Genomic DNA, 13,974 nt, shown 5'->3' on the forward strand with positions numbered 1-13,974 from the left:
ACTTTTACAAATATAAAAAAATTATTATTAAATTATTTTTACGTCTACTTCAATATCTTTAAAAAATATTTATAAATATTTGTATATTTAAAAAAAGAAAGAATAAAGAGCATTTAGCTAAGTGGTCCTAGTATTTCAAAGAAAATAAATACGCACGAATACTTACAACACACGAATTCAATCGCATGTTGTATAAGTATTAAAAACTTATAAACTAAATTTAATAAACGATACGCAGAATTTATAGTTTGTTCCATATAAATATCCCGAATAATATTCTGAATTGGTAGGTCTGAATTCTAAAAGTTGATTTTAGAATTCACGAGTTTAGTCTCGCGCTTTTACTTGATGAAAAAGGTGATTACTTTTGCTTTACTTGAAAGAAGATTTCAGGACATGGCGAATGAGTAGTGAGTGAAAGCATGGCTGTTATCATTGTACGTATTATTCAGCTATTTGCAAGCTTATCTGCATGCAAAAAATAGTATCGTATAAAAAGGTATTATCTCTACTAGTTCATATACAAAAAATTTAAGCACTTATCAATAGTGTTGAATACTCTTCCGTACAATAATGATATGGTATATTATCGACTGGAAGAAGATATAATATAATAACTTAAACGATAATACATAAATTAATTTAGAGCATTTAGAAATCCACGCTGTAGTTGGTGCGCTTAAATTATTGGACGAACCTCAGTATACTTGAATGTATTTAACATTATTGAATACAAATACGTTTTGGTTAAATTCTAGCCTTCTTCAGCTTGACATCATTGACACTACACACGTGGAAAATCTTTGGTTATCTCCTAGTTATTATCCATGACCAGTCAATACGGTTAAGTTATTTGTACAATAGTTTGTACAAATAATATTCAGATAAATAAACAGTCTCTTTCTAAGCAGAAAAAATATTGCGAATAAATGTGACTACAAATAATATCTTTATACTGATAAAAATATCAGAGTTGTTATCAGAGGTACAACAGAGAATAATCGTGCAACAAAAGCGAAATTAAGTGCGATGAACGAAGCGAGATATAAACAAGAGTAAAGAGGGAAACAAAAGCTGCTTAAGATAGCGGTTAGGAAAAGAAAATGCATCGTAATGCAAAGCGGAAGGTGCTTTCCATGAACGCAGAGACGAATACTTTTGGCAAATTTTCATCTCCACTAAACATCTTGTGTTGCTTTATAATTTAAATATAAAAATACAATAAAAATACACTAGACACACGCAAAAGAAAATATAAGTTGAATAAAATAATTAACTCTAATATAAGTAAAATGTGTGTGAAATAATTAAGTAGATATTTTTTTTGTTACCATTCTTATATATAATAAATTAATATTACTATTACGTTCACTATATTATTTATTAAAAAAAAAAAACCATTTTGCTGTTGTCACAGTATAAATTTGTATAATATAATTAAATATTCTTTCAAAGTAATGTATTATTTATTAAACATACACTTTACTCTTTTAAAATTTTGCAAAACCGTAATGGATGTGTATTCATTAAACGGGGCAAACTATGAGAAAATAAAAATGTAGCGCCCGAGATAAAAAGAGGCAAAAAGGAAAAGATAATAGTGTCATAACATGGATGCTGCGATGCAACGCGGTTCGGTGTTTCCGTCGACGATAGTCAGCGTCAGCGTAAAAGAATTTGCATTATACTTGAACTTCCAGGCTCGATAATTGCGTTATAATAAATTACACGTTATAAAATCTACTACAAAACTGCGTAAACATTAAATGCAAAATGACAGCATCAACTGAAGTATGAGTATACCAAGATGCGATCAAAGCAAAAAGTCGAAATTATTACGTTATTCTTCATTTTGCCACATTACTATTTCATTAAATGCACAACACACACGTAACAATTGATGACATTAATAATTATGACAGCATGATTACTTAACGTCCTAACAAACATAGACATTTCTGCGATGATTCGCGTTGCAGTATTCATGCCAATAATTATTACAGCGAAATATGTAAAGACGGAGTTTGAGCTTCGGGGTTTGGCCTTTCTCGCACAGTACTACTGAATGCGCATTTGCGAAGTGGTCGCAGACAAATGAGCGAGACGTCAGGGCGGCTGTTGCGGCGAGGATAGTTCGACGTTTCCATAGACAAGCAGCCCGAGCTAATTTGCATTGCGGTGGACCGTTTCGTGTTGGAGTTGGCTGCATCCGGGTAGTCATCTACCGGCACTTCACATCGACTCCTGAAACGTCGATACACCCGGTATGCGTCGCTCGCGGCATACGCGAAACTAATAACCGAGCGGAGTGTTTCAAGAGAATGATCTGCTGCTCGGTTAGACGCTCCTCAGTCGACTGTATTTTACGTAATAAACAAACGCTTTACGTCACGAGTGTATATATCAAAAAGATTCTTGGCCTACTCGCCATATATACCCACACGGAGAATATTAAATTTTAATACAATTTTAAATTACGCTTTACTATGTCTTGTATTTTCGATGGACCCTCACAACATGATTCTGACTTTTATTATGGTAATACTAATTTTTATCACATAAATAAAGTAATTATCTTGTTAAGCCATAATCTAACATGAAATCAGTTCATTTTTGCTATGGTACGCAAACAAAATTTGCTAAATATATATTTTTTACTTATCTTTACAATACTAACTTTCATTCAACAAGATTTGATTTTGTAATAAAAAATTTTTATTATGAAAAAGTGTAAAAATTACATTGTATTATTGTTTTTAAAAAAATAGCATTTAAACTTATAATTTACATGAAGATCGCAGCTATTACATTATAGTAATTTTAAATATAAAATTTTCTCCGTGCACTATATATCTTTTTGAGTCTGGAATTAAGAGTAAACTTTCTGCTACATAGATAAAAAAATATCTATAGTATATATCTCTCTTGCGTTTGAAAAGTTTGAAAGTTCCTAAGTCCGACGGTCAAAACGTCTGGTCCCGATAACACCAGCAATTTAACACGAATTAATTATTAATTCTCCGTAATCTAGATGATCTTTACGTTAAGATGATTTTAACATCTCTGAAATTGTTGATCGCGAAACTTCAACTCCGAATTATTCTTCAAAACGCCGATAATTTTAGTTGAAGCTGAAAACAAGAAAATCCATCGATTTGATTGCAGAATCCGTCATGAAAATATCTCGTACTTATATCGGGAATTCTACATTAGTACAGAGTGTCTCGCGAAAGGACGGCGAGCTTCTTATTCTCTCTTACGGAGAGTAAATCTAACGCGAGTGCAGACTGTTTCCGAAGACGATTAAACTTCATAAGCGGACCGTTCCTTACGTCTGCCGGGCAGGCGACAAATCCTTGGATTAAATCAAACGCAATTCGCGTCTCGTGCAGTCCAGAGAGAGGAAAATCCAATCTAGGAAGCGGGAAAGGCGAGATTCTAAAGGCGCGCGCGGATGTACCTGCCTCTAAATGGAAAACGAATCACTCGGAAAACTTTCCGTACGCGGGAGCGTCGAACAGGTCGGGCGTGCCAGTGCGAGGAAGTTGGCCGTTTATTCATCGGGCTATAATTTATCGCGGAAGATGGAGAATACGCGTTGGTGAATTCAAGGCAAATTTTTCGACGCGAGGGAGGGAGAAAAGAGCAAAAAGAGACTTTCGCGTTTATGCTACGCACGTGCAATCTGAAAAGTCGCGCAGTAGCGATCGAAACATGACGACAATACGTCACGTTTCGTTGTCGTCGTCGTCGTCGTCGTCGTCGTCGTCGTCGTCGTCGTCGTCGTCGTCCCCCGACGTAGTCGGTACGAGATCTCACGCGATGACAGGAACACAATGCCTCCATTATGACACGAGGAAAACGAATTTAGGAAAGTTTCTACGATGCATCAGGTGCTTGACTTCTCGGTGGCTTCGGGAATGAAATTGCCAAAAAAAAAGAATGGTTGAATTTGTCCCGCAAAGTTCGTCTGATTTACACGATAAATTCGATTCGCGAGAGATATTTATTTATAACATGATCCAAAAATCATATCGCAAATATAAACCTGTAGATAACTAAAATCAATTTTTATAGACATTATGACTTCAATTGAATTTTAGATATATTTCTAAATTTATTTCTTTTTTTTACGTTCTACTGCGTAAATAAAAAAACAGATCTTCAATAATTGCTAGACATTATCGACGACATATTTCCATTGCAATTGTTGGAAATGATATCCCACAGTGATGTCAATTTTTTTACATTCACTCGACAGCGTGGATATAAAAATGAAATTGACATCACCAATTGCTTTTGTCATTTTAATGAAACACAAATAGAATTTGATTAATCTAATGCATGCTTTTTAATTAAAAGTCGAGAAAACGAATTACGAACTTTCAGTTCCAGGAATGTCATTCACGTGTAATGTTCATAGCAGACTGCAGATGCAGAACCATCAAGAGATACTAGCTGTAAGATGAGTGACATAAAAAAGTCATCTCTGGAAAAATACACGCGCATTTTTATTGTTATACTCTCCGCTTCTCTATACAAAGTTATGTGCCTGTTTGCGATACCGGTGTTTCGTAATATCGCGATTTATCCATTCAAGATTCGTGCGGAATAACGAGAATATTTGTTGTAAAGTGCATATATGTGTATACACGAACTTGAATCGCACCCTCAGACTCTAATTAACTCGAATGATGACTGGATTGACGTAACGCATGGCGCTCTCACGTGCGTTCTGTCGTCGCTCGGTACACGTGACTCGTGCGAATGAAGGGAAAAGTTCCCCTGCACTTCGTACTTGTTATTCACATTTCTGCTTAGCACACTGTTTTACCCAAAAAAATTACTAAACAAAGATAAAGTGCTTCATTTCAAAGAAAAGAAGAATAAGAAATGATAATACATCAAATTTTTATAAGTATAAGAACTTTAAAAATATCTTAACATAACAAACAAGACACAAAAGTAAAAATTATTTCTAAAAACTGAAGATAATGCAACGAAATGATCAAGTTCTTGTAAGTAAATATAATTAAAAAAAATATCCTAAAATAAAATATAAAATATACAGGAAAATAGACGTCATTTCTAGAAATGTAAGATAGCGCTGCGAGATGATCAATGAGTTAGAAAGATGTCAGGAAGCAACGTGAAAAGAAATCGAGTTTCAGTTTCGATTTTTCGCTAAAAGTACGACAACCATCGTTATCTGGAAAATGTGTGTAGCCTGGATTCACATGATATTTCGCTCTTATGTATAGTCGCGAGCGACCAATCTGTAATTGCACTCACCGCTCTCTGCGGACGGGTAAATGTTGAAGGCCGAGTCTTTCAGCCAGGACGTGACCGCGACGTACTCCTTAACGAAGGCCGGTATCTCGCACCTGAGCACCCCTGTGTTACCCGCCAGGACGTAGGCATCTCGCACTTGTACCTCGTACTTCTGGCGTACCACTGAAAAAGAAAAGTTACGGCTGCTTGAGCATGGAATAAATGCTGGAAAGGACGGAAAATAGGGGGGAGAGCGAGAGATGGACCGTCATATCGCTCTCCGAGACAAAAACTCTCGGAAAAATGAAAAAATATAGAGAAGAAAGAGAGAGAAGGGAAAGAAAAGGAATAGGAGGGAAAAGGTTATATCGCCATGAAACGGGATGTCGTATTCGCGAGAATAATAGCACTGAAAAAATGGAAAAGAACGGTCCCGGAAGATAGAGCCTCCTCCCTTCGACACGCAACAACTTCGCGACGTTTTCATTCCATTCGTTGCTTCAATCGCAACAATTTCGGCGATATCATAGGCAGGCTCATATTTGCTCTTCATCGTGACGAATCTCTCATCGCGTCGATGATCGCGATGCACGTTAATCTCCCGCAGAGGGAGAACGAAGAGGAAATAGAGGTTCGGATATGACGGTTTAAGGAGATGGTAGAAGTGGTATGTGTCGCATAACGATATATCGGGGCTGTTCTATAAGCAATGTCGGATTCGAGTGATGAATATTCCTCTCCCGGCGAGCTTCCGAGATCGAAAGACCACCCATTTCTGCTGTCCACGTGATTAATAATACCGCTTATTTCAGATAAAGTGTGACAAGCGAATCCTTAGACAAAATTAAAATAGAAATTCACTAAATTTTTCATTCAATAAAATTTATATATTTATATAAATATACTTTCGAAATTATCAACAGATTCAAGATTTAATTAGATTTATCAACAGTTTAAAGACAAATTGAATAAATAGAAACTTCTTATTATAAATAATAATAATAATAATATCTGATTATTTTTCAAATAGATAAATAATATATGCATTTAAATTATTAAATGATAGAAATAAATTATTTTTGAGTTGTGTAATTAATTTACTGCAAACATAATTAAAGTATTAATGATCGGAGACTACAATAAAAATATTTTATCATCCGCGAATAAGATTTTTTCTTTAACATCATTATTCCTGAAAATATTTTATCCAATAATGGACGAACGTAATTTTCGCCAGAGACATGTAATATGAATTCACATTGCGCGTATTATCCATGCTGTTTATTACCGAGCTTTCAGCATTCTATCGTTAATTAACATTCTTAAAGAAGACCAGCGAGACACATTAACGCTAAAAGGGGTATTATTAACGTAGCAGCTCGGTACTTCGTTTTCCACCGACCTCATTGTTCACGCGAATACCGGTGGCTCTTCAGACAGGCAGTTTCGGTAATTAGTGCTCTGCCTTCACAACTTTTGTTGTGCTTCCATGATTTCCGCACCGTTTTAATCCTTTTAACGGATAATCCACCACCTTCAATTCCTATTTCAGTGGAATTTTCTTCGTTAAATGCGATAAGCGATTCTTGGCGGGACCAAGTGTGATTCTTAACGGCAAACAGGAAGGTGAAGAAATGGCATGATCGTTTGTCACACGTGGCGTACATTGGGTGGCCGAGGAACGTGTCGATCGGTCGATACATTCCACGTAAAATTACTGACGCGCCCGATCTTTCATCCGTGAAATTCGTTCGGCGATATCTCAGCACAGTGGATTTCCTCCAGCCAGAAATTCTCGTTTCATGTCTGAAACCGAAATATATGGCGGTCTGTTTCTACTTACGCTCGGCGATAAATTTCGCGTGGCTAATTAAGAAGAATTACCCTGTGAAACTATCAAAAAACCGCATAACGTGGCTGTAAAATATTACACGCAGTTATAAAAATTACAAATGAGTATACCATTACCTAAGTAATTAACAGCAATTAGCAGAAAATTACGAGTTTGAACGTTTACGTTGAAGAAAAAGAATAATTTATTGTATTTCTCCTCGTCTCTCGTTCATTAACATCATAAAATTATAATAGCTTGACCCTTGACTTGTTTCATCATATATTAGTAAATTTGTTTTTATATTCTCCTCTCTAGGTGATCTCTAGCAGCTTTTATTTCTTATACCATTTTCAGAGCAATCTGTACACGTGCATAAATGCGTCGTACTTTGGCGGCAAGTCGCGAGTTTTGATCTTGGCACAGGTTGTTAGCTATAAGCGAGCGTGAGTTTAGTGCCATCCATTTACGACGACGGCGACGGCAGATGGGGAAAAGCGAGTGGAAAAGAGGAGGGCTCCTGCTCGCGATAAATGTAGTTGGCTTGGCTCTGCCCGAGCGCACGATCATTCTTGCCGCCCTCAGGCGCTCGAAGTCGTGGGTTTAAAACGTCATTCCGGAGAACGGTCGATTACATTTAACTCGGCGGAGGCGGGAACCTCAGGAAGGACGGTGGTACGATCTGATAATGCCGAAGACTGTTGATTTTCTGCCGGTATGTACCTCGTGAGGCATTCGAAATGTGCAAAATGGATCACCCAACTTTCAACTTCGCAACGAATTACTGCTCCATCTAGGGTATTGACGTTAAATACACTCGGGAAGTAAACGTTAAACGAGATTTCAAATAACGAATTTTACGGCAAAGCACGCCAATCAATTGTTGTCATGTTTGAAAATTGCGGAAATTTCGGTCGACGTTGAAAGAGAATTTAACGGTACCTAATATTTCTACTACAGTTTGATTTTTTATGACTATAACTTACATTACATAAATATAGATGCGGATGTAAGAAACTAGAAATGTAGTATGTGAATTATTAATGCATCATATCTTATTATTAGGAATAGAATCTCTTGCCAAATGATTTAAATTCTGCAAAAAACAATATCTAGCGGATCTTGGCACGTTTTGAAGTGTGAACAATTTTCACGGTTATATTATTTACTACTAAAATCTAGGATTTTCAAATTGCGGCATGTTTATGGCGCGTGAAACTTCAGTGCTTCCGACGAGTTATGTGTTCGCCGCAACTTTTCAGGGAACCTGCGTGTAATTCTAACACGTCGAGAGCCCCAACGGATACTATTTTCACCATGTTATTTGGCGCAAGCCGCGCTTTCATGTCTACTGAAGTAACGATGCGAAAATAATTGTATAATTGTTTAAATATTTTTTTATCATATCCAAATTATCAAAGTTTTATGTTGGTAAATTTTAACTAGTATATTAAAGTATTCTTTATTACAAATTCACAACTGAGAAATAAAATAAAATTAAATAAAAATTATAGTAAAACTGCAGAAAAGGGGAGCACCCTTGACCTTGACATATGTTGTCAAGGTCATCGCCCTGAGTAACCTCCAACAAGTTTTAGCCGTCGCTTGTTGTTCATTAAGAAGTTATTAACAAAAAAAATTTGAAAATATGTTTTATTTCTGCTATATATAATATTAAAAACTATCCTACACCCTTCCTTGCTTACTTTCCACGTAATAACTTTCCATGTAAAGCAACTCCTACCCCATCTCCCCCCCCCTGCTGGGGGGGGGGGGCACTTAGATTCTTATTTCAAGGTCGTCTTAAGTAATGTCTTAAGACGCTAATGCAGTCCTCTGATTGGTTCGTGACTTCTTAAGACCGTACTTAAGACGGTATTGAATATAAGATCTGACTATGAATACCGGCCTCAGGATCACGATTTCGAAAGTCGCTTCGCGTGGAAGTCGTGCGCCCCTAAGCAGAGGAGGGTGGGGTCGTTTCGCGTTAAAAAAACTATAACCCTAACCCAACCCATTTTTTAATGCGAAATGGCCCTCATTTCGCGTGGAAGGTTGTAAATCCATGTTGTTACGCGTTAAAAATCCTTACCCTACCTACCCCATTTTTTTATGCAAGGTGATCCTCATTTCGCGTGGAAGGTTGTAAACCTAGTAGAACTTTGCTTCTTGAATATACAACTTTCCACGCGAAAGTAAAAAATGGGTTGGGTTAGGATTAGGTTTTTTTAACGCGAAACGACTTTCACTCCACTATTGGATCCATACATACACTTTTCAACACAAAGCGAGATTCTATATAGGTTTACAACTTTCGTTACAGTAGAAATGAGACATTATTTTTTAAACTATTTTTGTTAATTACTTTTTAACAGACAGCGAGCGACGGCTAAAACTTGTTGGAGGTTACTCAGGGTGATGACCTTGACAACATATGTCAAGGTCAAGGTCATCAGCGGATGTTCCCCTTTTCTGCAGTTTTACCAAATTTAAAAATCCAACTATGGATTAAAAATCAAGCTAAAAAGGCTATCACCAAAAGCAGCGTTTATAGATTCACAATAATCAAAGTTGCGATTTTTGACTTGAGCGAAAATTCAAGGTCGCACGTGAAGCTCGTAAATTGCATGTCACGGTACTGTCGCGTGACAGTCTACACTTTACCTCGTCTTTTTTCGCTGCTATACGTACAGTGAGCAAGCATTAAAGGACGGTGAAGGATCAATCGACTGGAAGAAAGCGAGAGACCGAGGGATACGGTGAGACAAGATCGAGGGAGTCGGCGAGAAATAAAGGAGGCGCTTTCTCTCTTACCGGCCTTCACCGTGATTTCACGGCCGAGCACCTTGCCGACGCTATTCGACGCCTGGCACCGATAGACGGCCGAGTGTACGTCGTGCCGGTAGCTCTCCGCGCCGAACGGTAGGAAGTACATGGAGCCATTCACCAGCATCTCACGGATGTTCGGTATCGGCAGAACCGGCGAGCCGTCACCCATCAGCCAGTCAATCCTCGGCGAGGGACTGCCGTGGGCCGAGCAATGGATCATCGCCCCGGTGTCGTTCGAAAACTCCACGCTCGAGCGCGGCTCTGAGACCAGCACCGGCCCTTGGCTGTCCAGCACCACTCCTCGTCCTGGAACAGAAAAGCGAAACATGTCAGAGAAAAGAGCTCCTTTGTGTAAACGAAACGTGAATAAAAATATATAAATAGATTTCTTTTTAACGCCGTGTGTTGATTTTAATCTTACTCAAAATTTAGAATAATTTCTTTTAAGGAGGTTGTAAGGTAAATGCTATATGTTAAGAACTACTTGAAAAAATTACAGACTATTCTAAATTTCATTTAATAATAATACAAAAAAAATAGAAACAATTGACCATCTTGATCAAAAGTTATTTAAATAAGTAGTAATACTTTTTAAATTTGTACTCTAACATAAATATATGAAAATGTATTATAAAATAATGATAAAAATCTCAATTTTTAAATATAAATACTCTAGGAATTCAACAATATTTTTGTAAAGTTATCTTGAGATGCAGACATTAATTGTTCAGTAAATAAATAAAATTTGTTATTTGTTATAAACTAATGGTGAATCTCAATGAAACTTTGCATAAGTCATGTTTAGTACTTAACATATTTATATTAAAAAACATTTAGATTTTTCTTATTATTTTAACAATTTTTGTTTATAACAATAAAACTAATAACAAATAAAATAAATAACCTATAAAAATGTGTTGCTCAATAAAACCAGAATGTTATGAACACAACTTTCACATGTATGTAGTTTGCTTAAAGCGAAAATATTAATATGTGTGTTTTATGCCCTTACAACCTCCTTAAGAGAGTATCAAGATACGATAACGTAAAAATTAACCTCGAGTTACAAACGATGCTGAGGAGACAGAGACCTTTATAAAGTGAAATATTAAATTGGTGCAAACTGTTTGTCAGATAAAGTTGGAAACAAAATTTCAGTAGGATTGAAGCAAAATTGCTTCAGTATACTCTTTCTTTCCATTTATAGAGAGAAATTTTTCAATTCCTTTTCAAAGAACTTTAGTTTTCTGGCTTTATTTAATACAAATGGACTTTAACAAAGATGGAAAAGGGCAAATATTTCGCAACAATATCTAATATAAATGAAACCATTTATTTTTAAATTCGAGCGGACTTCTTAGGCATTTCAATCTGGCACTTAAAGACTACACGTACATTTACTACATTGAACTTTTCAAAAGTCTGCTATCTACTTTCAATCGCAAAATCTTACTTTCGTGGAGGAATGCGCGTCTAAATCGTTTTCTCTCGCTACGAGAATAATCCCGCATAGTTTTCGAAACAGTGGCAGTCGCATCGCGGCACAGCGCATGGAAACAATTTCCCATAAATCTCTGCCAATTTTTACGCGGCTCAGAAGACGAGAAATGTTCCACCACGAAGTCGAAATACGATGGTTTATGCAACATTCAGAACGTATTCAGAGTAAGGAGTTTAGACTGTAAAATGCGCAAAAGGCATACGATACGCCGCGTAGAAAATACGATGCGTAGCATACGGGCATTACGGTGGAAAATGCACCGAGACGATGCCACAATTTTAAAAAGGGTACGCTCGAGGAAACCATCCATCCGAGATACAGCAATAATGTCGATTCGGTCGTTCTCCGTCTGCATCGAATATCGAATCACACATATTTGATAGGACAATCTATATAATATGCCCATCATACAAGAAATATTACTCCATGAAGAGAAGATAGAATACTTAAATAAATACTTAATTCCTAAATATCTTTTAATTTCTATTTCTGCAAATATTTTTCTTTCTCTTAGAATAATTTATTTCAAACTATTATAAAAACATAAATGCACGATAATAAAAATTTATAATTAAAAATAAATTACGGAAATATATCTATTAAAATTTTAATTTTAATCTCTCAATATACACTTTAAACTTTACAAAATTTGAAAAAAGAAATATTTAAAAAACAAACCTTCAGAATTATTTGATGTATCGACAAGCAGGAAATGAGATTGTGGCTCAATTATAAGAGATATCGATTCTCTCGAGAAGCGAGATAATGCTGGTAAAATAAAATAGAAAAGAGAAAAAGGACAAAGTTATCCGATTTTGATATTATGTTAAAAGGCACAGGATTGCGAGTCGTAGAATCCCGAACGAAAAGATTCCTCTCTCGGGTATCGAGAATAAAAATGCCGTAGAAGAGGGATCTAACGGATTGATCGCTCCAGTTACGACTACGGATTCGAGCAAGCCGTCTTTTCATCGGCAATAAAACGTATATCGCGCTCGACGATGCGCACACCCACCACGTGTCCTCTTTCACTCTTTCATTTCCAGCTTCAGTTTCCTGCCCTGTCGAATGAGCGAGGTATCCGGTTGGAAGATAACATAACGAGGTTATTAACTCGCCTGTGACCTGATCTCTCGCACGTCATCAACAAGTCCGAAAGCGCATCAAATGATCGAAATTAGATGTTATTTAAATTTCACACATTAAATAAAAAAAATTCATGCTGATGGAAAATGTAACACTTACGTTTTTTCACGAATATCTAATCGTTCAGAGAATAATTGATATTGACGTTAATAAATTAAGACAGAGACAGTTGATTTTATAATAGATTTGCAAAGCAATGTGCATGGAATTAACTATTCTTATCTTTTAAATATTTATTGATATATTGTATAAATGTTGTAAAATTAAAGTTATTTCTGTAATAATTACAATAATTAATTAATAACAAAGAGATCATGAAAATAACACAAAACAAAGTTAGCTAAATTATGGGTCAATTCTAAGCAGAATCGTAAAACTCGTGACGTGTTCTCGTAAAACTTGTAAGAATTTATGACTAGTATTCTAATTTTATACGTATGTAAGACGTACTATTATTCGTAAATATCTATGATTTCTAGTTAATTTTATGGTTAATAAAAAGTTGTCTGTAAAAATATTGTTTGTGTGTGTTGTATAAAAGTACTTTTATACAATTAATGCCTAAATTCTTACAAGTCTTACAGGAATATGTTACGAGCCTTACGGTTCTGCTTAAAATTTAGACATTAATTTGATTTTAAACCCGAATCTCAATAAGAAATAGTATCTTATCTCCGTGTCATAGTGTGTCATATTGATTATATTCAACCATTTGTCATATAAATATACGCGGAGAAGAAAATTCAATGAAATTATTGTTCGATTCGGTACCGATCTGCCATCCTTTTACCGTCAGTAAAATGCGCGTACATATGTATAACAATCGAGTGCATTTTCCTATTCCTCTCGTCTTCACCCCTGCTCATTCTCGGCGAAGGAAATCTGATAGAGGATTTCCGCCGCAGCTGATGCTAGCACTTCCGCAGCTTTGTCCCCGGAACTCCGGAACCTTGTTTTCTGGCAATCGACGAAGACTCCGTTTGAGGGGGATCAAACGAGATAGAGACCCGGAGAGAGAGATAAAAGAGAGGAGAAAGGGAAAGAGAGCGCAAGAGGTACCTGCGGAGATCGGTGCATTATGCATGAACGGTAGTTTGATAACCTGGACGTCGTTTTGCCTAGAGAACGTTGGGCGAGAACATCGCGATACATGGCGCTCAGCATCCCGATACAGTACGCCACGTATACGCGTACATGCATACACGCACCTATACAGACGGAACCGAACGACGTTTATGCACGATGCTTCCTGCGTTCTACAACCCCGATGCACCTGCGCCACTCCGGTTTATAGCTATGTACCGGCACATCGCGTACTCTATACCGCGTTTATGCACGCGCCATCCCACATCTCTCATCCCTCCCTTCTCTCCCCCCCCCCCCCCCCCCTCTCCCC

The 13,974-nt window shown here is 36.7% G+C and overlaps 1 protein-coding gene across 2 annotated transcripts in view; it reads right to left on the reverse strand.

Moving 5' to 3' along the window:
- Positions 1–13,974, reverse strand: part of LOC108766863 (Down syndrome cell adhesion molecule-like protein Dscam2) — a 189,180-nt gene that overhangs the window by 86,362 nt on the left and 88,844 nt on the right. For both annotated transcript variants that reach the window (XM_018516398.1, XM_018516397.1), the window contains exons 3-4: positions 9,917–10,237; positions 5,293–5,454 (exon numbers count right to left, since the gene is read on the reverse strand). In XM_018516398.1, the coding sequence (XP_018371900.1) occupies positions 5,293–5,454; positions 9,917–10,237 (483 nt within the window). The remainder of the gene's footprint in view (positions 1–5,292; positions 5,455–9,916; positions 10,238–13,974) is intronic.

The sequence above is a fragment of the Trachymyrmex cornetzi genome, unplaced genomic scaffold (genome assembly GCF_001594075.2).
Source record: "Trachymyrmex cornetzi isolate Tcor2-1 unplaced genomic scaffold, Tcor1.1 scaffold637, whole genome shotgun sequence".
NCBI classification, from domain to species: Eukaryota; Metazoa; Arthropoda; class Insecta; order Hymenoptera; family Formicidae; genus Trachymyrmex; species Trachymyrmex cornetzi.